This window comes from Propithecus coquereli, unplaced genomic scaffold (assembly GCF_000956105.1).
Source record: "Propithecus coquereli isolate 6110/MARCELLA unplaced genomic scaffold, Pcoq_1.0 Scaffold301, whole genome shotgun sequence".
Lineage (NCBI taxonomy): Eukaryota > Metazoa > Chordata > Mammalia > Primates > Indriidae > Propithecus > Propithecus coquereli.
The window spans coordinates 3349351-3373807 of record NW_012148631.1 but is presented as its reverse complement, the minus strand read 5'-3'; the positions used below and the strand labels follow the sequence as shown (position 1 = coordinate 3373807).

The 24457-nt window shown below is 50.0% G+C and overlaps 1 protein-coding gene across 1 annotated transcript in view; it reads left to right on the top strand.

The window, feature by feature from the left end:
- The window catches only part of STK10 (serine/threonine kinase 10), a 115103-nt gene that overhangs the window by 24185 nt on the left and 66461 nt on the right, over positions 1-24457 (top strand). The window contains exon 3 of the mRNA XM_012649734.1: positions 21118-21166. Within this exon, the coding sequence (XP_012505188.1) occupies positions 21118-21166 (49 nt within the window). The remainder of the gene's footprint in view (positions 1-21117; positions 21167-24457) is intronic.

Below are 24457 nucleotides of genomic sequence, written 5' to 3'. Positions count from 1 at the left end.
TAGGCCGCAGTCGGGGAGTAAAAGCACCGGCATGTGACTGTCAGCTTTGGACTTCAAAGCCCTTCTTTATCCCTCGTCTTGGGGACCTCAGGTGGAGCAGGGTAGGGCGAGTCACCAGGTGGTCACCCTTTCCCAGGGGAAAGAACAGAGACAGGGTACATAGCTGAGGTTGATGTAGCTGAGACTACACATTTCCTCTGTCCTAACCCATGGAGCTGCTTTTTAAAAAGTGTTTTCTTCTTTTAAGAATTTTTACAAATATTATATATATGGTCATCAGAGAAAAGTGAGGATATAGAGAAAAGCAAAAGGAAAAACATTTAAACCATCCGAATTTATACATTTTTTCTAGAATTTTCCGATACACACATGGTTTTAGAAAATGGTGAACTTATACCATACCTGTTACTTCACCTTTTACTCTTTTTATTTAAGATATATTAAGAAGATCTTATCACGTCAGTGGGGAAATACTTGCATCTTCATTTTTTATTCTTCCAGAGAAATCCGTCTTCTGACTGTGCCTTTCTCTATGGTCAGGCATTTAGGCGGCGGCAGCTGCTGCTTCTTTGCTGTTACAAACAACTCTATGATGGACATTTTTGAATTTTTTGTGCTTTTGTCTAAGGAACTTATTAGAAGAATTTTTAAGGTTTTTAAGTGTCTACTGCCTAGGCCGGGCGCGGTGGCTCACGCCTGTAATCCTAGCTCTCTGGGAGGCCGAGGCGGGTGGATTGTTTGAGCTCAGGAGTTCGAAACCACCCTGAGCAAGAGCGAGACCCCGTCTCTACTAAAAATAGAAAGAAATTAATTGGACAACTAAAAATACATAGAAAAAATTAGCCGGGCATGGTGGCGCATGCCTGTAGTCCCAGCTACTCTGGAGGCTGAGGCAGAAGGATCGCTTGAGCCCAGGAGTTTGAGGTTGCTATGAGCTAGGATGACGCCACGGCACTCTAGCCCAGGCAACATAGTGAGACTTTGCCTCAAAAAAAAAAAAAAAAAAAAAAAAAAAGTGTCTACTGCCAAATTGGCCTCACAGAGCCACTTTTGATATTAATCAAAAGAGTTCTCCCATTCACCCACCACCCGCCCATCTGTCCTTTGGTCTGTCTGTCTATCCTCCTATCCATTCATCTGTGGGACTGCTGAGTATGTACTGATTACGAAAAATATCTAGTACGTGTCTGTTCCCATTATTGATTGCTGTTGGATACCAAGGTCATTACTTTCCCAGGTCCAAAGATACTGCTAATAATAGCTAGCGTTTATTGAGGGCTTAGCCCTTTTGCTATGGGTTTTTCTTGCATTGTGTCATTTAATCTTCATTGTATGAGATTGTTGCTTTATCCCTTCTTACAGAAAAAAATGAGAAACAAAGAAGCTAAGTAAGCTGCCCCCCAGGTCACACAGCTAGAAAGTTGCAGAGCCAGAAAACCAGATAGAGAAAAAAAACAATTCTTAACTAGATTGCTCCGCTTAGATAAATACACTAGAATTTTCTGTCCCAAAGTTGTCACTTTAGGCTGGTGCTTTCTCATCCAGGGCTGCTACTGTGGCCAAAAGCCTTTCTCGCTCTCCCCTTTTGTAGCTGCCCCACAGCCTGCCTTTGTTGCCTTGTTGATTCTTAAGGGTGCCAGCTCCTCGTTTTTGAGGATTTGGGTTTTAGACATTGTGAGGTCAAGGCAGGTGGCTCTGGAACTGGGTAGATAAAGAGGGGGAAGGGGTGTCAGGCAGAAGGGACAGCATGGCAGCGGTGCGGAGGCATGGAAGGCGTGGCGTCCTGGGGTAATGCTAGTCTGGGACTGGGGCAGCATGTGGTAAAAGACGAGGATGGTAAGGTAAGTGGAGTCTACCTTGTGAAAGGCCTTGAATGCCAACGTGAAGAGTGTGCCCTTGATCTTTTGTGTTAATAGCAGTGGTTCTCACGGTATAGCTCTTGGACCAGCAGTGTCAGCTGGGACCTTGTTAGACATGCGATTATCAGGCCCCACCCCAGATCCACTGGATCAGAAACTCTGAAGTAGGGCCCAGCAGTCTGCTTTTAAGGAGCCTTCCACGTCACTCTGATGCTTGTTCAAGTTTGAGCACCACTGTTTTAGGTAGTGGAACCCAATGGCAGTTTTCTGCAGGGGAGAGACGCATGCTCTGTGTTTCAGAAAGAAATCAGGTTTGAAGAGGCAAGAGTAAAGCATTGAGGCTGTTCAGCAATTGGTAAGGGTAGAGTAGGCCAGAAGCCTACTCTATGATGTGATGTGGATCATTATCTGGTCACAAAAGGCTTCAGAGGAGGGGACATTTGAACTGGATCTTGCAGGGTGCATAGGAGTGCTATATATCCAGAGGGATAAGGGAAGGAAGGGGATAAGTAGAGGGACCGACATGTGCCAAAGTGTAGAAGAGAAAGTCTTGTGGTTCTGAGATACCAGGTTGAAAGGTGCACCAGCCCTGCAGTGTTCCCTCTGTGTAATGGTTCCCAGGCTCATCTTGAGCTCCGCCAGCTTCTGAGAGGCCCAGGGGCAGCTTTTCCGTGTGGGTGTCTTTGACAAAACCAGTCCTGGACCTGGGGTCTGCTCTCAGTGACTTTTAGAAGGGAGGTTGCCCAAATGTCCTGGGTCACCTCCGCAGCCATGGCAGCCAGGGATAGACTTCCTTTCGGAGCAGGGTGGAGGTCATTCAGCAAACCACCCCACACGACATCTGACGAGATTAGCTCATTTTCTTCCAGAATTTGTAATTGTAGCAGGAGAATAAGAAGAAACCACCCTTCCAGTGGTTTCTTTCACCACTTCTGCTTTTGAATATCAAATGATAGGAAAAAAGCAACCCACAGTCCTGTAGAGCAGTGCCAGCCAATGGAAATACAGTGTGAGCCACATATATAATTTTAAATTTCTAATGGATATGTCAAAAAGAATAAAAATAAACAGATGAAATTAGTTTAAATAATATAACTTATTTAAACTAGTGTATAAAAATGATCATTTTGACATGTGATCAATATCAAAATTATTAATGAAATATTTTACTTTTTTTCATTCTAGTGCGTGTTTTATACTTACAATACATCTCAATTCAGGAGCTAAATTTTCATTGGAAATCCTTGGTCTGTATTTAGATGTCATAAAATTTACAGTTGAAGCAAGTAGATTCACATCCCCAAGTTGTTCCAATGTTCTTAAACGTTTCTTGGTAACTGAATTGTCAGTTTTAAAATTTAATTATAAGTGAACAAAGTGACACATTTAGTTCTACGCTAGCCACACGTCAAGTGCTCAGTAGCCACGTGTGGTTAGTGGCTGCTTCATTGGCCAGCACAGACAGCGAAGCTCTGGGTTACACCCAGGTCCACAAAATGAGCAAATGCAGGAAACCCTGGGCTGACCTCGTGAATTTCCTCTGATTCATAACTACCCCCACCCCCACCCCCAGCCCTGAGCCAGATTTTGGTCTCTGGGAAGGTCTTTCAAGGTTGGTTCCAACATGTGTTGTGGGAGCAAGAGAGAGTGGTGTGTTGGGAAATGCTTAATGATCGGATCTCTGGGAAGAAAAGCTCTGGCTCATGGCATTTGCCCATTTCTGTAGTGTAAATATCCCCACCGCGGTCAGTTTCAAGCTATAGGAATGTGATGTCACTAACACAGAGTTGGGAGGGCGCTGGCCTCACAGGCTCAAAGTCTAGCGGCAGAAACAGCAGGAAGGCCAAAAAGAAGCAAATGAGAGGACTTGAGCACGTGGTAAGTGTGGGGGAAATCAATGAGGACATGCGAGGGGCGTTCCTCGGGCAAGGCAGGAGCAGGTGCTTTAAATAGGACGCACAGGGAAAGCCTCGCTCATGAGGTGATACGTTAGCCCTGGCCCTAAAGAAGAGATGGAGACAGACCTCCAAGTATTTGGGGGCAGGAAGTGCCAGGCAGAGGGCATGGGAAGTACAAAGGCACTGGGGCAGGAGCCTGCAGAGGACCAGATAGAAGCTAGTGCGGCTGGATCCTGGCTGGATCCTGGGAGAGAGGCAGAGAGTAACAGGAAATGAGACAAGGTTGTCTGTGGCACCTGTTATGTGCCAGGCCCTGTCATAGGGGCTGGAGGTTGATCAGGGAACGGGAGAGAGAGAGTTGTCATCCTCATGGAGCTTGCAGGCACAGTGGCAGAGACAGCTGGCAGCACATACACACATAACTCAGGTAATGATAAGGACTGTGATGGGTATGACGTTGGGAGCGTGGTCCAGGGACAGGGCAAGCCACCTTCGGTGCACGATCGGGGGAAGACTCCCTGAGGAGGTGATGTTTGAGAAGCAGTGGCCAAAGGAAGATCCGGGGGAAACAGCACGTGCAAAGGCCCTGAGGTGAGAGCATGCTTACTGCCTCGAAACACTGAGGGGGTCAGGAGGCTGGGTTGGGGGAGGGGTGGTAGGAGATGGGGCTGGGGGTGGGTGTTGTGATCTGATTGTAGGTGTTGGGAAATCTCTGGGAGTTTTAAGCAGGCCATACTGCCCTCTCCCTCTGCCCTTAGTTTCACTGGTCTCTGACTATTCTCCTCTCCCCTGCCCTGTGGTGGAGGAACTGGGTCCAGTCTTGGCTCTTGGCACCAACTGGGGTTTTAGCTAATCTCTGAGTCTCTATTTCTTTATCTCAAAAATGGGGGCGGTGATGACAAACCTAGCCCGTAGCACCATCGTGAGGATGCAGTGAGACGCGGAGTTCCGGTTTGAGCAGCAGCGTCTGGCATACCGTGGGTGCTCAGTAGATGCCACTGCCCCTCTCTCCCCTCTGCCCCAGGCCTTTGTCTCCACTCCCGTTGCCCCGTTGGACCCCTCAGTCTGCAGGTCCTTCTCCTCTGGCTTCTATGCCTTTGACCTGGTGAACCCTAACGAGGCCTCACTGTGGTCCTGTGCAGCTCAGGGCGGAATCAGGAGTCCCTCCCCCCGCAGCTTTCCTGCGGCCAGAAGCCTTCGGCAGCACGTTTGTCTGCCCAGGATCTCCTGGCCGACTACCGAAGGAATGACTCTTGCCTGGCACTGAAGGTCCTCGACAACCTTGGAGTCTTCCTGGGTGTCCCCCCTGGGTATGAACTTGCTGTTCTGTAAATATCAGCAGTCACTACGTGCTTCCTAAGACACTCGAAGGGCTGCTCCTCCCAGACCTCATTCATTCTACCACCTCCTTAATAGCTAATATTTTTTAAGGCGACTCACTTTTTAGAAGTTAAATACATTTATTTATTTAAAAATAAATCTTCACCTCACTACCCTAAATGGAAAACCAGGACCCACTTGCCATAAATAGAAGTAAAAGAAAATAAACCAATTCTGCTGAGTTCTAGCCTGGTCCCTTTGCCTACCAAAGCCTTCAGCCTGGGCGTGGCCCTCCCAGGAGATTTCACCAGGGGACTCTTGAGCGCATTAGCTCGATTGGACATAGGAGGGTGACAAAGCACTGAGGAGACGACTTTTACCCCTTGGTGCCGTGCGATGCCACCAAGTCACCTCCTGGTCGCAGGGCCTCCACCTGGGGACGTGCTCAGGGGCACTCTTGTGGTGGGGACGTTTCGGCCAGGCCAGGCCCCACAGGGTCAGTGGTTAGGGACCGTCCTCTTGGGACCCGAGGCAGTGAAGGTCAGAGTGACTTGTCCAGGGGCAGACGGGGTCTGGGCGAGGCCAGTGGTCTTGGCCCCGTGGCCTACTTCTCAGCGTTCATCGTCTACACCTGGGCTACAGTGTTTTTAGCTGTGGAATCTTCTTCTCTTGAAATATTTATAGGAGTCCCCGTGGGCAACATAAAAAATAGCTGTCCTAAGTTGGGTGACTTCTGCGCTGGCCCCCAGAGCACCTCCCAAGCCTTTGGGGCTCAGGCCAGAGTTTCTCAGCCTCAGCAGTGTGGACATTTGGGGTGGGATGATTCTTCGCTGTGGGGCTGCCCTGTGCAGGGCAGGATGTTCTACAGAGACTGACCCTGGCCTCTCCCCACCAGATGCCAGTCCCACCTTCCACCCTAGTCGGGACAACCATAAATATCTCCAGATGTTGCCAAATGTCCCCTGGGGGGCAGATCACCCCTGGTTGAGAAGCACTGGTCTCTACCACTCACAGCCTCCTGCAGTGGGGGATGCCTGGGGGGTGTCTACCATGCCAGACAGGCTGAGACCATGGCCACCACCTGTGTGTGTGATCCCTAGAGCAAGGCCACAAACGGGGCCAGATTGGGCTACAGACACTATTTTGTCTGGTATACATGATGTTTTTAGAAATTGGTTGCTCGCATTTTGTCTGATTTAACGTTAAATCCTGGCCTTCCGGCTTTTCTTGAGCAATCCGGAGATGTTTCTGCAGGGCAGCACTTGCCTGGGGCTGAGCAGCGACTGCCCCTCAGCAGGGTGTGCGCTCCGATTAGCCTCAGACCTCACTGCTCCCTAAAGTATCCCCAGTACTGGAACGGGGCACCGTTTGTCATTGGTGTGGCCATGCACGGCTTTTCTTGTAGTAGCATTGAAAGAAAATGAAATATTTCTTACCTCATGTCTCTTTTTAAACTGAGGAAAGTAAAGAGAACCAAGAGGACTGTCCCCAGAAAAGTGTACAAGAGGACAATTTTCATATACACAGCCTGCCGCCCCCAACAAGTGAGCTAACCCGTCTCGGTGGGCAGTTAAGCCAGGACTGCTGGCCTAGCGAGTCCAAAAACAGGCCTTTGAGGGTTCTGGAAACTACCTAAACGTGTTTCAAGGTGTGTGTGTGTGTGTGTGTGTGTGTGTGCTCGCGCGTGCGCGCATGCAGGGGGAGATGCTTAGGAGAATGACAAGTGGGGACCCGAAAATGGTGCAAATCTTTGCTTTGAAAAAATGTAAAGCTTTGCTCCTGGAGGCTGCTGGCTCACACTCCTCCCGCCTACCACTTGCTAACCTTGGGACCTGGGCAGGTTCCTTCCATCTTTGTGCCTCAGTTTTCTCATCTGCAAAATGGGGATCTTCACAGTAGTTCCTGTAAGAAGAAATGAGCTAACAGCCATAGAACAGCAGAGAAAGTCTAGAGCAGGGCTGGGCACAGAGAAGCCTTCAGTGTCAGCTGTCACCATCCTTGTGCCTCTCCTTCGCATTTTGTTTTCCCCAGTCCCAGACACAGGGCCTGGTGTGAAATAGGCCGTGGTAGGTGTGCACGGCAGGGAAATGGGAAGACGCAGGATGTGAGTGCTTGGCCTTGGACGGGGAGGGCCCGATCATCAAAAGCAGCCAAGGCCCCTTTGGGGCGGCCCAGTCCAAGAACATTCCTGAAGACTTTCTGGTGAGGGAGTCTGGCACCATGGTTACCGTGAAGGAGTGACCGTGGGCCTTTGAAATGTATCATCTTATCTCAAAGTGAACATCTGCAAAGAGGAAGTGCAGGCCCCAGGATCACAGAATGGGCTGTGCGCAGGAGGGGCATGCTGTCCACGTGTCCACATATGACCATCCACACATGACCGCATGTTGCAGGCCAGGGTTTCTGTGGCTTGTCACCTTGGGCTTGGGGGTCAGCCCTTGGTCACTGACAGAGATTGCATATCTGGCCTTAAAAACCCAGAACTATAAAGAAAAAGGGACATCAGAAAGTAGCATACAGCACTGTGTGCATTAGAAGGTCTCTGAGTGTGGCAGGAGGAGCCCTGAGCTGGAGTCAGGAGACCCGAGTTCTACCTGGATCTGGGATCAACTTGCCGTGTGACCCGAGACAAGCACCGTCCTTCCTTGGGCCTCTGCTTCCTGATCTGTAACCCCAGGGGCTTGGAAGGGAGGACCCCAAGCAGGTCCTTCAACCAAGTCTGCTCATTTCGTCCTAGCCCATCTCTCTCTGCAATTCTGAATTCTGGGTCTGCGGGCCCAGGTGGTCCTTTTGTGTGCCAAGACCCCTTTCCATGGGCTCTGGGGTCCTATTCCTCCTGGGATTCGCTGGCATTTGCCAACCTTTGTTCTCCCTCGGATTGGGCCTTTGGGGGCACCCAGTTGTTGGGACCCTCCCCACTGCTCCCTGTCACACCCCCGTTCCTTCATTCAGTCACTGAGTGGAGTTGGAATCTGGCTGCACCTGTCCTGACGCGTCTCAGGTTCCTCATCTGGACGTCAAGGGTGATGGCATTGACCTCCCAGCCGTGTGTCCAGGTTTGGAAACTCAGCTGGTGGACAGTAGAATTAATAGGACAGTTCCAAACTGCTCGTGGCTTTCACAGTGTGACTCCAAGCCAGGCACCTGCTAGCAGGACAGGTGTGCCACTCATAGTCTAGACTGGGGACAATCATGTGAGCCAGGCCCACAGGCTGCACTTTTTGAATCGGTGTGAACCTTTATAAATCAGCGCCTTTCACGTAAGAATCCAGACATCTGACTTGACCCAAAGGGTCAGCAGCTCTGGCCACATGGGCCACATCCTGTGCAACGTCTGCGAGTCAGCCAGGGGCGGCTGCCGCTCTAGATGGCGCGGGTCTGCCCGGCCCCACCCAGGTGAGAGCTCTGGATTTGCACTCCTTCTCTGTCCCTGGTGGGAGCAGATCGTTTCAGTCCTGGGGGGTAGTGTGGAAACGGGGTGTGGGGGGGCCTGTGGGGGCTGTATTCTGCTTTCCTTGTGTTTCTGGGGCTTCTTCCTCCTCCCCAGCCTTGGGGCTGAGTTCTCCTTGGTGGAAGCTTCAGCACTCACAGCTGTTGCAGCCTCTGTCCCCGTTGTGATGACACCCACCTGTGTCTGGCATTCCATAGCCATGCGGTCACGTGATTGGACTCCCACCTCCTGGAGCAGGCAGGGTGGCCATTGTTCATTCATCCACTCACTCATTCATTCATTCATTCTCCAGCAGATTTTCCCCAAGCACCAACCGTGTGTCAGGCAGCTTTAGGAGCCTTGTGTCTACAAAGGCCTGCTCTCAAGAAATTCACGTTCTGCAGAGGGCAGGCGTGGGGGAGGGAAAGGCAGACAACAGACAGAATAAAACTGTCAGATGGTGATGTGTGCTTTGGACAGATGGCGCTGGGGGCAGTGTGTGCGTGCAGTGTTACCTTCTATTGTCCTTTGGAAGCTGTGAGCTTGCCCAAGGCACCCGCTGTTGGTTCTCCCTGTCGTAGGGCAGGCGCTGATGTCGGGCTTGTCTGTGAACACGAAGTGGTTACTTCAGTTTCTCTCCTGACACAGCTCTGGTGTTACTTACGGCGGTGGTGCACTCAGCGAACACCAGGTACTGAGCCGTAGGCTTTCTCTATGTCATCCGATGTGATCACGGCCTAGGAGGCAGGTCCTACAATTGCCCCCACTTTACAGATGAGCAAACTGAGGCTTGGATCTCTGAGGTTATTTGTCCCAAGGTCATTCTGTTAGCGTCAGACCAGAATTGGAACCAGGTACGTCTGGCTTCACTGTTGAAACCCTGTGCTCACCTTAGTTCCCTCGGGGGCTTTGGGTCTGTGGAGACTTGTGTCCCTCAGGTAATGCGTTGGGGAAGGCTGGGGGTTGTCCTTAGGGATGTGATGAGACTTAATCGCCCATCCTGAGCCTTGATCAGGCAACCGCATGGCACTGCCCAGAGTCATCTTCCTGGCGCCATCGCTCCGCATGGCCACCCTGTAGCCCTTGGCTTCAAGTCCTGCCTGTCCCATGAGGACCAACCCAAAGGCCACGGAACGTTTAGTAACTGGAGTGGAGTATGTTCTCTCCTACCAGGCGGGCCTTCTGCAGTTTGTCTCTCTGTCCTGCTCACTCAGTCTTAGGGGTTTGCGAGTCTGTCTCCTGACCCCCTTCCTTGATGGTCACTTCCTCAGGGCAGGGACATGGCCCTGGCACTTTCCTCTCTGTGACTGGCACTATCCCTGGCAGAGCTGGCTTAGGGAATGGTGGCCAGACAGACGGTCAAATGGATCAAAAATGTCTATGCAGACAGAGAACTGCCTTTGTCTCTCCCCGAGGGCTAAAAGTACAGTTTGCATCTGACCGCCTGAAACCAACCCTGATCTTGGCATCTGGAAGGTGGGACAGACTCAAGCTCGGGGGACTCTGACTCAAAGCCATTGCTCCTGACCTCTAGGCCAGATAGTTCCAGAAGGAGTTAGGCACCCCCGAACTTGAATCACCTCAGTTCCATCCTGAGATGCCTTGGGACTTGGGCAAGCACATTTGGATATGGGGCCACCTCCGTCTCCTCATCTGTAAAATGGGGTGGGGGGTTTGTCTAAGTCATCCCCACCCCGGGGACTGTGGCTAAGGGGCCACAGAATGTGCCAGACAGGGTTAGAGACTCGCTGGACTCAGTTCCTCCCCTTTGCCTTGGCAGAACCGCCCCTCTCCCCCCACTCTGTAGGGAGCCAAGGCCATTCCTCTGCCCAGGCGCCCTTTCTTCCTGGGAGCTCAGTTCGCACAGGCTCAAAGGGAGCCCAGAATTCCTTCCCCAGGCTTTCTGCGAACGTGGTGGGTGGGGCTGGGGGTGGAGGAACAAGGCCCAGTGTTCCTGGGAGGCCTTTGGGTGTAGGCCGCCCCACTCAATGGCCCCATTGTTTGGCCCCGAGCTCAGAGGTGGGGAGATTCTGGGAGTCCACCTTTGAGGACAGGCTGCTGCTAAGCCGGGGACATTTTTGTGTTGACTGTTGTGTTTTTTGGTGGCTTCCTCCATGGACTTCTTTCTACACGCCTCAGTTGAATAACCAGAAACTTCTGTCTTATGTGTGGATGGGGTACTGGGGAGGCTGGGAGGGTCCAGTGCATGCCCGGGGCAGTGTCTCTCAGTGCAGGGGTCCGGGGGACATTGCAGCCCCTGCCTCTGCTTGCACGGGAAGAAACAAGCCCAGACAGGGTGAGTGGCTTGCCCATGGCTACACAGTTCAGCTGTTTTTGTGTCTTGGAGGCAGACCAACCTTGGTTTATACCCTGGTTCTGTCACTTAGGAGCTGAGTGGCTTTAGGGAAGTCCCTTCCCCACCAAACCTCAGCATCCCCATCTGTCCAATGGAGGTATGTATAGTCGCTCATGGGAGTAAGTAAAGGAATGCTTACAGAGTGCTTAGCACAGTGCCAGGTATGCACTGAGTGCTCAATAATGGCAGCCACCATCTCTACTCTCTCAGGTGGCAGTAAGAGAGAAGAAACTGGCTTGCAAAGTCCAGCTTTGTTTGCAGAATCGAGCTGTCATCTGTGTTAGTCACCTTTTGGCCGTTCTCTCCTGATTTCTGGGCATCCTAAGGCCACTGAAATTTTTCATTTATTCATTGATTCATTCACTCAACAAACACTTACTGATCCTGTACTAGGTCCCAGGCTCTGCTAATGGATGATATGAAAGGACTCTTCCAAATACAAACTTCTTATTCAATGATAGAGTGACTTCAGCCAGTTTGAAGCTAAAATGTCCATGTTGCAGACGCCCTTAACAGATGTTGAAAGCTTCGTTTTCCAGATGGGAAAACAACAGAGGCCCAAGGTGGGAAAGAGGTTACAACAGCCCCACAGAAGGACAGTGGCAGATCCGGTACCATACCCAGACCTCCTGGCTGTGCCTTGTCTTTTTAGGTCTAGGAGTTTTGCCAACTTTATCTACTGAGCACCTTTCGTGTACCCAGTACATGCTTTTGGCCTCCAAAAAGGCCAGGGAGGTGAAGGGACCCAGGCCCAGAGCACTGAGTGGCCCCTGGGGCGTTGATGCCTCCTCACCTCTGGACTTGAAGGTGCCTCTGTTTTCTCTTGGGGACAGCTGGGGCTGTGACAGTGTTGCCTGATCCTGCTCTGGCCCTGCTGCCTTTGGCTGTAAAAGTTAATGTCTAAGTCCTGTGGGTGGTCCAAGCCTGCTCTTATCTGGGCTGGGACAGAGCTGCCTGTCTTATCTCGAGGGGGAGCAAGCTCTCTGGTACGTGTGCGCTGACTGGTAGGGCCAGGGATCGAGCGCTGGAGCAAGGAGACAAGGGGACCCTTTCTCCCGCCCACCCAGGGGCTGTGACTGAAGCTTTTTTGGTTTCCTCCTTGAGGCACGAGGAGGTTGGGGTGGGGGGCTCTACAGATCTCTCCCGCTGGGGAGATGAACAGAGCCTGGACTTGGCACCCACATAGGTCCTAGCTCCACCTCTTGCTGTTTGTGTGACCTTGATCTCTCTGAACCTCACTTTCCCCGTATGTAAAATGGGAATAAAATATCACCTAATGCTGATAATAACTGGCGACATTTGTTGCGCGTTGACTTAACCGTGTACCAGGTAATATCTTAAGTTCCTGGCGTACGTTATCCTACGTAATCCTCACAGTAAACCTCATGAGGTATAGGAGTTTTTTAGGATACCTGCCTCAAATAGTGAGTGTGAGATAATCCGTGCAAAGCGCTTAGCATAGGGCCTGGCGCAGAGCAAGCACTTCTATAGTGTTTGTGTTGTGGGTGGAGAAACTGAGGCCGGCCCGGGTTAACCACTGTGGTAACGCCTACCTCGGGAGGAGTTTAGGGAATGCGGTGAGACTGTAAAAATGAAACACTGCACATGTGGGATTTTCTTTCCCCATGGAAAGGTGGGAATCAGCTTGGCACAGCACCGTGGTGTCAATGTTTATTCTGGAAGCATCAGTCTGGTAGAGGAGACAGCTTTGAAAATTCTGGTTCTGTCTGTCCTAAGCAGTATTGAACAGATTCTTAATTTGCACGGCTCAAAAGAAGCTTGTGTGGCAACAAGTCCCAGGGCAACTCCAAGAGGACACCGGGCCCGGATGGCAGGGAAGTCCATGTGTTGAGCTGTGCAGGTGAGGAGCTGGGTGTGCAGCACGTGCTGGCTCATTTCTCCCCGCCTGGCAGGTGAAGATAACCGCCCGGACCTGCAGATTGGCCTCCTGGATGTGAACACCCGGGGGACAGGGACTGTGTTTTCTCGGCTGTATTCCCAGTGGCTAAAATAGCACCGGGTGTGGGGTAGGTGCCTGGTAACTTCATGAACCAATGAACAAATGACCCTCGGGGTCGTGTGGCCTGCAGGATCGCATAGCAGGGCCCCGCCCCTCACGCTGCACAGTGACAGCTGCTTAATCTACACCGATGGGGAATCGTGGTAAACAGGTTTCCCATTTCCTCTGGCCTCCAGCCAGAGACGAAAGCCAGGGACTAGAGGCTGCTGTATCAAGTCCCCCGCCGGGCACCCTCAGAGCGTGCATATGAGCTGAGGTCGCCAGCGAAACAAGGAGCTCCTGGGTGCTGAGGACACGCCCCTGACAAGAGGGCCCAGAGAAAGCAAGCGCCTCCCTTACCAGAATGTCCTGCCTGCGTCCAAGCTCGGGCAGAACCACCTTCTTTTTTTTCTGTTTTTAATAACGTTATTTTATTGTAGCAGGAACACTTAACATGAGACTACCCTTTTGACACATTCTTAAGTGTACCACACATTATTGTAGACTGTGGGTACGATGTCGTCCAACAGCTCTCTAGAGCTTTTTCACTTTGTATAGCTGAAACTTTATGCCCATGGAGAAGTAACTCCCAGTTCCCCCTCTGCCCAGCCCCGGCAACCACCATTCCACTCTTTGATTCTGTGAATTTGACTATTTTACCTCCCTCTTATAAGTGTAATCTGCAGTATTTGTCTTTCTGTGACCAGCTTATTTCACTTAGCATAATGTCCTCAGGGTCTATTCATATTGTCACATACTGCAGAACTTCCTTCTTGCTTAAGGCAGAATAATAGTCTATTGTATGCATACACTACATTTTCTTTGTCCATTCCTCTGTCAGTGGACATTTATGTTGTTTCCGCGTCTTGGCTTTTATGCATAGTGCTACAGTGAACATTGGAGCACAGATGTCTCTTCAGGGTCCTGGTTTTAATTCTTTAGCATAGATACCCAGAAGTGGGACTGTTGGATCATATGTATTTCTATGTTTAATTTTTTGAGGAACTTCCACACTGTTTTCTCTAGCAGCTGTACCATTTTGTAGTCCCACCAACAGTGCACAAGGATTCCCTTTTCTCCACATCCTCACCAACGCTTGTCTTTTTTCTTTTTTTGTGATAGCAGTTCTGACAGGTGTAAGATGATGTCTCATTGTGGTTCTGATTTGCATTTCCCTGATGATTTGTGATGTTGAGCATCTTTTCATATACCTGTTGGCCAAATGTCTTCTTTGGAGAAGTGTATGTTAAATTTCTCAGTCCATTTTTTAATTGGGATGTTAGGTTTTTTTGCCATTGAGTTGTAGGAGTTCCTTATGTATTTTGGAGATTAACCCCTCAGCAAATACATAATCTGCAAATATTTCCCCCCATTCTGTAGGTTGCCTTTCCACTGTGTTGGTTGCTTTGTTGTGCAGAAGCATTTTAGTTTGATGGAGTTCCACCCACTTTTTCTTTCGGATACTTTATGCTTCTCAAACCATCTTACGAGGATGATCTTACAGCTTACCAAAGCCTCTAGCTCTCTGGTTTGAGCCAAGAAGCAAAAAGAACATTGATGATGAAATTCAGGATAACACAGAGCATAAAAGACAGTACTTCTGCTAGGCTGCCCCGAGTTTCTCTACCACCATCTTGCATTGCATTTTTGTTAAGAGGAGAAGAGATGTGGTCCCAAGGTCCCTGCTTCTTCTGTTGTGAATTCCTATTGAGCAGTGGGTCTCAAAGTGTGGTCCGGGGACCACCAGCAGCAGTAATATCTGAGCACTTGTTAGAAACCAGATTTTCAGACCCTTCCCCAAACCTACTGACTCAGAAACTCTGGGGTGGGACCCAGTGATCTCTTTTAACAAACACTCCAAGTGAGTCTGATGCACATTCGAGTTTGAGAATCACTGGCGTAGCATTTTCAGCGTTGTCTCCTGGAGACAACCACCTGGAGAATGTGATTCTTCTCTAGATATTTTCTGGAAAATCTTATTTGCCCAATGAGTCGGCATCCTTGTCCTCCTCTCTCATTGCCCTAATTCATACTCATCCTCTCCTGCCAATGATGAGATCAGGTACTTTTGGTAACAAGCAACAGCAAACCTCACCTCAAACTGGCCTAGCAACTGAGGAAATGACTTGGCTGGCATGTTCTGCCTGAAAAGTCAGTAGGGAGGTGGGTTTGAGCAGGCCTGCTCTCCACTGCCCTTGGTTCTCTCTGCCCTCCCCTGGGCAGCAGCTTTGTCTTCACACCAGCTCCCCGTCGGTTGCAAGGTGGCTGCCTGCAACCGTCAGAGCCTTGGGCATCCTAGCTCGCTCATGTCATTCAACGCCATCGAGCACAACCCACCAGCCCTGCACGGGACAAGAGGCGGAAAATTTCCCTGGTTGGCTTAGCCCCCTCCCCTCTTCCCCTCTCTTGCCAGGCCGCGTAAGTCCCACCCAGCTCTCACGGCTGTTTCACAAAGCGGAAGGAAGAGGTGCTGTGTGTGGAGGGGGAAGCGGCCTTGATGCGCAGGGCCCCAGGACTGATGACATGGCCTCTGTGCTGTTTCTCCCACACCCATGGATCCCCTCCTTTGCAGCCCCCAGAGACCCACATCTGGGGGCATCTTTCTAAAGCAGAAACCTGTCCACAGCACCCCTTGTTTAAATCCTTTGGTGTATCTCCCCAGAAACATACACACCCACACAGGTCTCAGGATAAGGTTCATACTTTGAGATCTTTAAATTCTAGTTCCAATTGACCTTTCTAGCCAGTCTCTTCCTATCCTTTGAAAACCCATGGAACACGTCACCAATTCCCCCTTCCACACTCTTCTGTGCCACCCTACCTCTGCACTTGCCGTATTCTGCCTGGAATATTCTTGCTCTTTTCTGCTTGGTAAGTTTGCCCTTCAAAAACCCAGCCTGGATATCGGCCTCCTCTGAGAAGTCCTCCTGGATAGCTCCAGGCCAGGTTAATCACCACATCCAAAGGCTTCTGGGTGACACAGCTGCCCTGTGCCTGCACCACTTGTCTCTGTGTCTCCTGCTCGTGGTCTCGGGGAAGGAAGCTCTCTGATGTACTGGATCCCCAGGCTTCAGGCTTCCACAGACCAGAAGCGCAGATAGTGTTTTTTGGGGTTTTTTGTTTTTTGTTTGAGACCGAGTCTCACTCTGTTGCCCGGGCTAGAGTGCTGTGGCGTCAGCCTAGCTCACAGCAACCTCAAACTCCTGGACTCAAGTGATCCTCCTGCCTCAGTCTCCCAAGTAGCTGGGACTATAGGCATGCGCCACCATGCCCGGCTAATTTTTTTTCTATATATGTTTTTAGTTGTCCAGATCATTTCTTTCTATTTTTTTTTAGTAGAGACGAGGTCTGGCTCTTGCTCAGGCTGGTCTCGAACTCCTGACCTTGAGCAATCCACCCACCTCGACCTCCCAGAGTGCTAGGATTACAGGCGTGAGCCACCGCGCCCAGCCTACAGATAGTGTTTGTTAATCGAATACTAATTTTGTGGCCCCTGCTGTTGCCTAGCAATGTGGGGTTCTTGGTAGACATTCAGCTGATACATGTCGATGCCTTGACTTGAGCACAAACCTCAGTTACCCAGATCCTGGGAAAACATTTATCCAGGAGGCTGTGGGGACTGGCCCTCTGGGGCCTTCATCAAGTGTAGGCACAGATGCCCCTTCTCCTTCAGAAGAATAGATGTGTCTGGAGCCATGGGTTATTTTAATCCAGTTTTCCATTTAGAGAAATCATGTTTACTTCTAATGTAAAATTTTATAACACATATTTATTGAATAAAATGTGTAAAATACATAAAAGTACAAACCACCTCTAATCCTTCTATGGGTATTGATGTGTATGTTTCTGTTCTCTTTTCTAATCATGCGTATTTAGTAACTTCCTAAAGCTTGAGATGATTGTTTCACTTGTATGTATTACTGTGGTCTTAGCCTGCTTTGTGCTTCTGTAACAGAATACCTGAGAGTGGGTAATTTATAAATGATAGAAATCTATTTGGCTCACGGTTCTGGAGGCTGGGAAGTCCAAAGTCAAGGGGCCACATCTGGTGAGGGTCTTCGTGCTGCATCATCCCGTGGCAGAAGGCAGAAGGGCAAGAGAACAAGCCTCAAGCTCTTTCATAATCGGCACTAACGCATTCATGAGGGTGGAGGCCTTGTAACCTAAATACTTCCCATTACTCGTGGCCTCACCTCCCAACACTGTTGTGTTGGGGATTAAGTTTCCAACCTGTGCCTTTTGGGAGACACGTTCAACTATTATTATTATTTTACTTATACTTAACTATTGGTTACTGTTTTATTGATTAAACCCCATGTATTTCTGTAAAAGCCCTGACAAGTTTATAATATAAGCCCCCTGCAGTCCCACCGCCACTGACAAGCTGGAGGTAAACGTGTTTAGGACCGGTGTACTGAAAGGAACAAGTGGGGCCTGGGAACCGAGCCAAAACTAAGGAAGCTGACTTAGCTCAGAGCTTCCCAGCAGGCAAAGCAAAAATAAATAAATAAAAAGGGAAGCTCATGGGGTCATGGAGCGCTTGACCTGCAGGAGAGGAAGCAAACCAGGTTGTCAGAATGCATGAGATTTCCTAGTGCTGACCTCTGGAGAGGACGAGTCGTGGGGACCTTGGGTAAGGGTGTTGTGTAAGGGACAGTTTCAGAAAAATGCAGGAACCGCCTGGGTTTGGCCATTTCTCATACTGACTCTTAGTAACAGCTGATGATGTGTTGAGAAATTGTAGCATACTTTTGTAGGGAGCCTAAATAATGTGATCTGAGTGTGCAATTTGTTGGTGATTTCATTTGCTAGATATTCAACAAACACATATTAATTGTGTGACTTTTGTGCTGTGCTCTCAGGTTGGGAATCTCATTAACTATCTTGACAAAGTTGGAGACATGTCGCTCCATAAATTAATATAACTATATTAGAGACAGAAATGGTCTCAGGAGTTTCGCAGGGCTCTGCCCTGAAAGAATATTTGAACGTGTTAGTTTGCATATCAAAAGCTGCTCCACCTCAGGAGGGCATCTCAAAAGGTCAGTAGGGGCTGCTTTCCAAGGTGACTGTTGAGGTCTTAACCCCGTGATTCTCACCTGCTTTGAAGGACAAAGCAAGGTCTACATGGAATCACGGGATGAGAGCTGATCAAAGAGCGTCTGCCCAGAGACAGATTCCTGCAGCTAAAAACAATTAGCCCAAGGGACAGTTCCTGCTTGACTTCTGATGACCTGTCTCTATCTGCAATAACAAGATAAAGAAATATGGAGCCATTTTATCTCTGTCTAACCCTTCTGTTAAGTGATAGCTTTATCTTAGAACTTAGAAGTTTGCTCTTGAAAATTTTGTAACCAGAGTTAGTTAAGGATCTATAGAAGCCTTTTGAAAGACTTTTAACCCAAAACGAACTACCTGTTATTATGTAAATCTGTTACCTCTGGCACCTGATCTCTGTATCTATAAATACCCATGTAAAACTTTATTCTGGGCCTTACAATTGACGGGGATATTGTAGGGACCCCTGAGTACCCCTCTTTTGCCTTTCCTCTTTATAAATCTATAAAACTATACCTTCGTCTCTGTGTATTCTTTTATTTCTGTTATTTTCCATTTTCTATTATTTTCTCATCCTTTGCGACGACCCTTACTTAAGGGACCCGATTTTGTGCTGGGAGCCTAGCTAACTCCCTGCAGAGATGGAGATTATTATGCCATTTTACAGATGAGGAAATAAGAGGCTCAGGGAGATTGACTTATCCAAGGTCACATAGTCAATTAAGTGGCATTATCAGGACTTGAACCTAAGTCTACAACCTTTTCCTTTTTGGTGACACCCTGTTAGAGAAGGTGGAAGTGTCTGTCCCTGTTTTGTATCCGCTGTGTATCAGGACTGGGTCTTTACAAACATCGTCTCATCCAGTCCGTACAGTAAGTCCTAGAGGTATGTAACGTCAGCCCATTTTACAGCGAGGGTTGGCAGTTGAGCTCAGCAGGGGTTCCTGAGCTGGGTCTGCTGATGGGATTTCTGGAGGTGCAGGGTTCTGTGGAATTGCACACAAACATTTGTTGCTATTTGCATTTTTCTGGGTGAGAAGAGAGAGGATACCTTTCATGGAGTCTCAAAAAATAAAACAGGAAAAAATGAACACAATGAACCCCTGAGCTCACGGAAGGAATCACAGTGACAGCCCACATTCACTGAGCCCCAGCCTGGGCCAGGTACCCGCACGGCTGGATGAGCTGTCGATCCTGGGAGGGCGAGGGTGTCCCCCGTTTCACAGGTCGCTCAGCTGGTCAGTGGCCTTGCGTGGTGACTGAGTTTTGCTTGTTTGCCATCATCACCTCTATGGCTTGGTTTTCTTCTAGTAGAATTTTTCTTCCTCTTTTGTGGAGCTGAGAATTACTAAAAGGCAGAGTGATGTGCTGTGCTTCGAGAGGTCGGGGCCACTTTCCAAGTCTGCTCCGTTCCCTGACCTCTGGGAACAAGCCTGGATGGATGGTGGTTGGTTGAAAGAGTGAACAAATGAATAAACAAACAGACGAATGAATGAGTGGAAGGGAGAAGTACCTCTTCCTTGGTATTTTGCATCAGCAAGACACGAATACATCTCTGATGACTTTTATTCAAGGGTGACAGGTCATTGTATCATTAGAAGTTTTGAGGAAGCTGAGATCAGGCCCAATGTTGATGACCCTGCAGAACCAGAGTGACCGGAGGAGCCCCAGAGGCGTGTCCTTTTTCCCTGGCAGGCCGTGGTGTGTGAGTGGGCGAGTGCCACCTCCGCAGTTCTCTCCTGTGACGTGCAGTGCCGCACCGCATGTAGCAAGGCTGGCAGGGCCGGACAGTCTTGCTACCCCTGGAGCCTAAGGCCTCTTGTATCCCTGCCCAGGTTCAAGCCCCTGTTTGACCTGCTGTGGTTTCTTGCACCCCAGCATGGCTCGTCCCCCAGTGTAGCCCAGTGATGGAGTCCCTAAGGGCAGCAGCAGCCCCAGCTTACAGCCGAGGGAACAGGCTTAGACGGTCGAAGTGACTCGCCCAAGGCCACACCAGTGAGCACTGGACCTAGATCTCAGGCCCAGCTGTGGGCCATGCATCCTCATGTTTGTATTGCCGGGAAGCTTCTGGAAGGTCAGCCACAAACTGGAGGCCCCACTGAAATGGAGAAGGGAGGGAGGGCCTCTCCTCCCTCCTCTGGCTGGAGAGCTGGCTTGCGTCCAGCTGGGCCATGGCTGAGGGTGTCCCTCTGGTGTGGAGGGAGAGTGCGTCTCCCTGACAGCCCCACACATGGCTGTGCCTCTGCCTCTGCTGGGCTGAGTCGCAGAGACTTTGCACCAAGCAGGGCGCGGGAGCTGCATGCTGGGAGGTGACTCTGGAGGGTGTCTTGCAGCTTGTGGTGCTGTCCCCCTTCCCCACCCACCTGTATCCCTACTTTGAGAAAAAAGAGAAGGCCTCTTTGCACATATGAAAAGAACCTGAAAGAGTGTGCCAGGGAGGGGGGCCTGAGTTGGTGCCCCCAGCACTTCGTACTCTAATTGTCCCTCCTGTCCCTCCACTGGGCTGGGAGCCCCGTGAGGGCTGGGGCTAGTTTTCCCCCAGGGCCTGCTGCCCTTAGGGGCAGTAGGTGGATGAGGAGTGAATGAGATGAGCGAATGACCCAGGGGTTAGGAACGCTGCTTCCAGTCCAGGAACAGCCTGTATGGTCTTGCTCAGGTCCATCCCCTTTCTGGGCCTCAGTTTCTCCATCTGAGCTGATCTTCAAGGCCCTGATGTTGTGAGCCAGCAAGGACCTGGGACAGCAGAGGGTGGAGAGAGGCAGGAGACGGGTGCTGGGATTCTGCAAGGACTTGGCCAGCCTGTGGGGGAGGGGGGTCTTTGGAGGCTCCTGGAGCACAGGAGACAGGACAGCCGATGGGTACCTGTGTGACGGGCTGCGGTGGGAGCGGGATGCAGGTGTGGCTGAAAAGGCTGTTTTGGAAGCTTTAGGTTTCCTTGGCAACTTGGTTTTTCTTTTTCTGAAAAATGAAGCATCCAACAAATCCTCTGGGCGTCAGAGCCTCCTGTGAGGGTTGGGGCTCATTGGGGGGGTGAGGACCAGGCAGATGGACAGGCCCCCGGAGGCAGGCAGAGGAGGGCTGGGGGCAGGGCCACCGAGTCCTGGGGCACTGGTGGCCCCTGCCTGGATGGGGGCCGGGTCCTGGGGGTCTCCCCGTCTCGAGGGCTGGGTTGTTACTTTGCCTTGTGTTTTCTGCAGATCATGATCGAGTTCTGTCCCGGGGGAGCTGTGGATGCCATCATGCTGGGTGAGTCCTCGATCCAGTGCGTTGCGGGGAGGGGAGGACTTGCTCGGAGCCCTAAGTCTGGCTCCGGATGGCTCAGTCTGGGACTGGGTCCTTCCCCGCCCACCTCCAGCGATTTCCACGGCCTCTGTGAGCACCTCTCAGCTCCGTCCCTTTCAGGGGCGGGGTTTGGGTTCTTGGAGAGAGCAGGATGTGCACTGGAAGACCATCACTGCCCGTTCCAAAGGCCGTGTGTCCTCAACCTGGGCACTCGCCTCTCGGGCCTTCTCGATTGGTGTGACACCTCCCTTGCCCGACCCCACAGCTCTTTTAGGAAGTGAAACGGAGACACCTGAGGGAGGTTCTTTGAAAAGTGGGGAAACCCACCATTTGGTAAATGCTCAGTAGGGATGTTGTCAGGTGTTGATGTCCTGGGCAATCCTTAGCAGTAACGATAGCAGTAAAATATTAGCAGTGACCATTCATTCGCGAATAGTCACCATATGCCGGAGATCACAGTAGCTGCTTTCACGTATATTTTCCTCATCCAGTCCTCGTGTGTAAAGTGGAAAGGAGGATCTCTGTTTCCTCTTGATTGCACTGACACTTAGAGAGGTTAAGGAGCTCACGCAGAGTCACGCAGCAGAGCTGCGAACCCAGGTCTGGGTGACTCCACTCCTAATTGCTTCGCCTCCCGCCCCAGCCTGCGGGACGTGAGTGAGCAGAGGCCGAGGGGCTGGGGCTTGGGAAGTTTGAGTGGCGAGTCTAGGACTCTGGCTGGCTCAGCAGAGGAGAGGCCTCCGTATGATGTGCCATTGAGCCGCTTTTTTATTATGAAGAAGGTATTTTCCCCGAGTTTATCTCAGGAGGGAGAAGATCATAATCCCGAAAGACACAATCCCAAATGCCATCGCCCTGAATGTTGAAATCCTGAAAGATCAAAATCCCTAAAGTCTGAAATCCCAGAAAGCACAATCCTAAAAGATCAAAATCCTGAAAATATAATTCTGGAAAAAATAATAAAAAATTCTTTGGAAGATACTTATTCACATTTTTAAAAGGGATTTATTTGAGAAACATATGAAAACGTGAAAGAACACCTCCTAAGCCACTTTACACAATAAAATAGGCGATAATAACATACATGTTTGTGCAAACGTGAGCGCTCGGGTGGACGGATGGCAGTTGCAGGATAGAACAGCTGTGAGCAGATGAGCCATATTCCCGAAGAAATAGGTCAAGGAGGAGAGGTACAGACACGTACCCCTAGGGCTGGTAGCTGTGTGCACCCCGTTCTATGGCCGTGGTGGTCTGAAATACCATGACAAACAACCTAAGTCCTGATGAGAGCAATCAAAAACCCCGATGGGTCACCACCACGTCTGCATTCACCCAAAGAGCTGAGATCTCGAGAAATTTTATCTTTCAGAGATGCAGATGTACAAAAAGGACATCTCTTCGCTTATTAAGGAAGTTTCAGTGTTTTTATGTAGACCCACAGTGATGACACACAAAGTCAGCATTGTGATAATGTACTTTCATGGAATCACATTTACCAAAAATACATAAAAATACATAAAATGAATTAGAACTCTCTATCAAAGTCTCTGTACAATCTATACCTCCAGTATTGGAAATGATGCCAAGATGAAATACCTAGCATAGGGAATTATAAAAAATAATGCTGACAATTTAAAATAGTGGAGGAAAAAAAACTAAAAAAAGGAAAAGAAAAGAAAAACCCCCCAAAACTGAAAAGAAACTTTGACATATGAACAAGTGTGTTACAGGGATAGATTGTGGGCAGTCGCGCGGAGATAGTTCATAAGAGCTGGCCCGACGGGATGCAACTATCCTGTGATTGTGATTTTTGGGATTTTAAACATTAGAGATTTTAGACTTCAGAGATTTTGATCTTTTGGGGTTTCCACATTCAGGATAATGGCGTTTGAGATTGTGTCTTTCGGGATTATGATCCAAGCCCATGTCAATAGTGTCTCAAATTTACAGCATTCTGTCCCCATTTTGAGCTGTAGAAATGCTGGACCTGCGAACCTTCCTTACAGAGCCCCTGACCCCTCCTAGAGTCCCCAGGCAGGTAAAGGATGGGAGGGAGGGGGACACAGGGCAGGTGTTATGTGGCTGTTGGCTGTGCCTTTTCCCAGCAGACATTGACTTTGAAGGTTATCATTTTGTGGGTAGAATCCAACAGAATAAAAATGATACTCTTCTATGAACTGAGACGCCAGGTCATAAGGAGCCAAAATTATTCAGACTGGCTTAGGGGGAAAAAAGTTGGGGGTGTGGGAGTAGAATTTATTTGCACAAATAACTGAAACGTTAAAGGAGGCTGATTTCAGGCACAGCTTGTTCTAGGAGTTTTAAAAAGTTGACATAAGGACTTGGTTTCTTTCTCTGACTCTTGGCCCCACTTTCCTCTGTGTTAGCCCCATTCTCATGCTGATTTTCTGCTCTTAGTGACAAGATGGTTGTGGGAGCTCCAGCCATCACATCTAAATTTCAGGCAATAGCATGGTAAAAGGGAGGATAGGACAACCACCTATTCCCGTCCCTACATACACCCCACTGACTCTTAAAGAGACTTCACAGAAGCCCCGCAGGACACCTCCCTTTCCGCCTCACTGGCTATAGCATGCAGCACACGGCTGGGATGGAGGCTGGGGAATGCGGTTTTCTAGCTGGGTGGCCATTTGCTCTGATACTGAAAAAGAAGGGGAGAAAGGACGCCTGCTAGTAGCCTCTGTCTCCCCTGGTAGCCACTTAGCTGGAAGACGGGAAAGGCATTGAAGTGTACCAGGTCCTTGTCCTCATTCGCAGCCGGGGCGTGGCCCCAGGCTACCGCTCAGCCAGCGAGCAGACTCTGCGCTGCCTCCCTGTCTGTGTTCTCCCGGTGGCGCTGCCTGCTCCAGCCCCAAGCGGCGTTCCCCCTGTGGGTGGCAGCAGTTAAAGAAACATTCTAGAAATCAAGGTGTGAGAAGAGAAGCTGGAGTGAGGACACCCGACAAGTTCAGAGCCAGGTTGCAGCTCTGGGATTAGGGTCAACTCTCCTGCAGACGCCTGCCCTGCTGGGAGAAGCTTTCTGCCCTTGGTCCTAGGAAGGGTTACAAGCCTGGGCTTGGGGTCTAGGGGACCTGAGGTCCATCCCAGTTTGCTCTGTTTGGTAGCTGTGGGGCACTGGGCTGGCCCTTTGGTGACATGGGGACAATATCCACACAGCATGTCAACCATGTGGCCCTTCCAGTTGAAGCCCCGGTGCCCGTTCTGATTGGCATGGACATGTCGGGCCATGCCTTG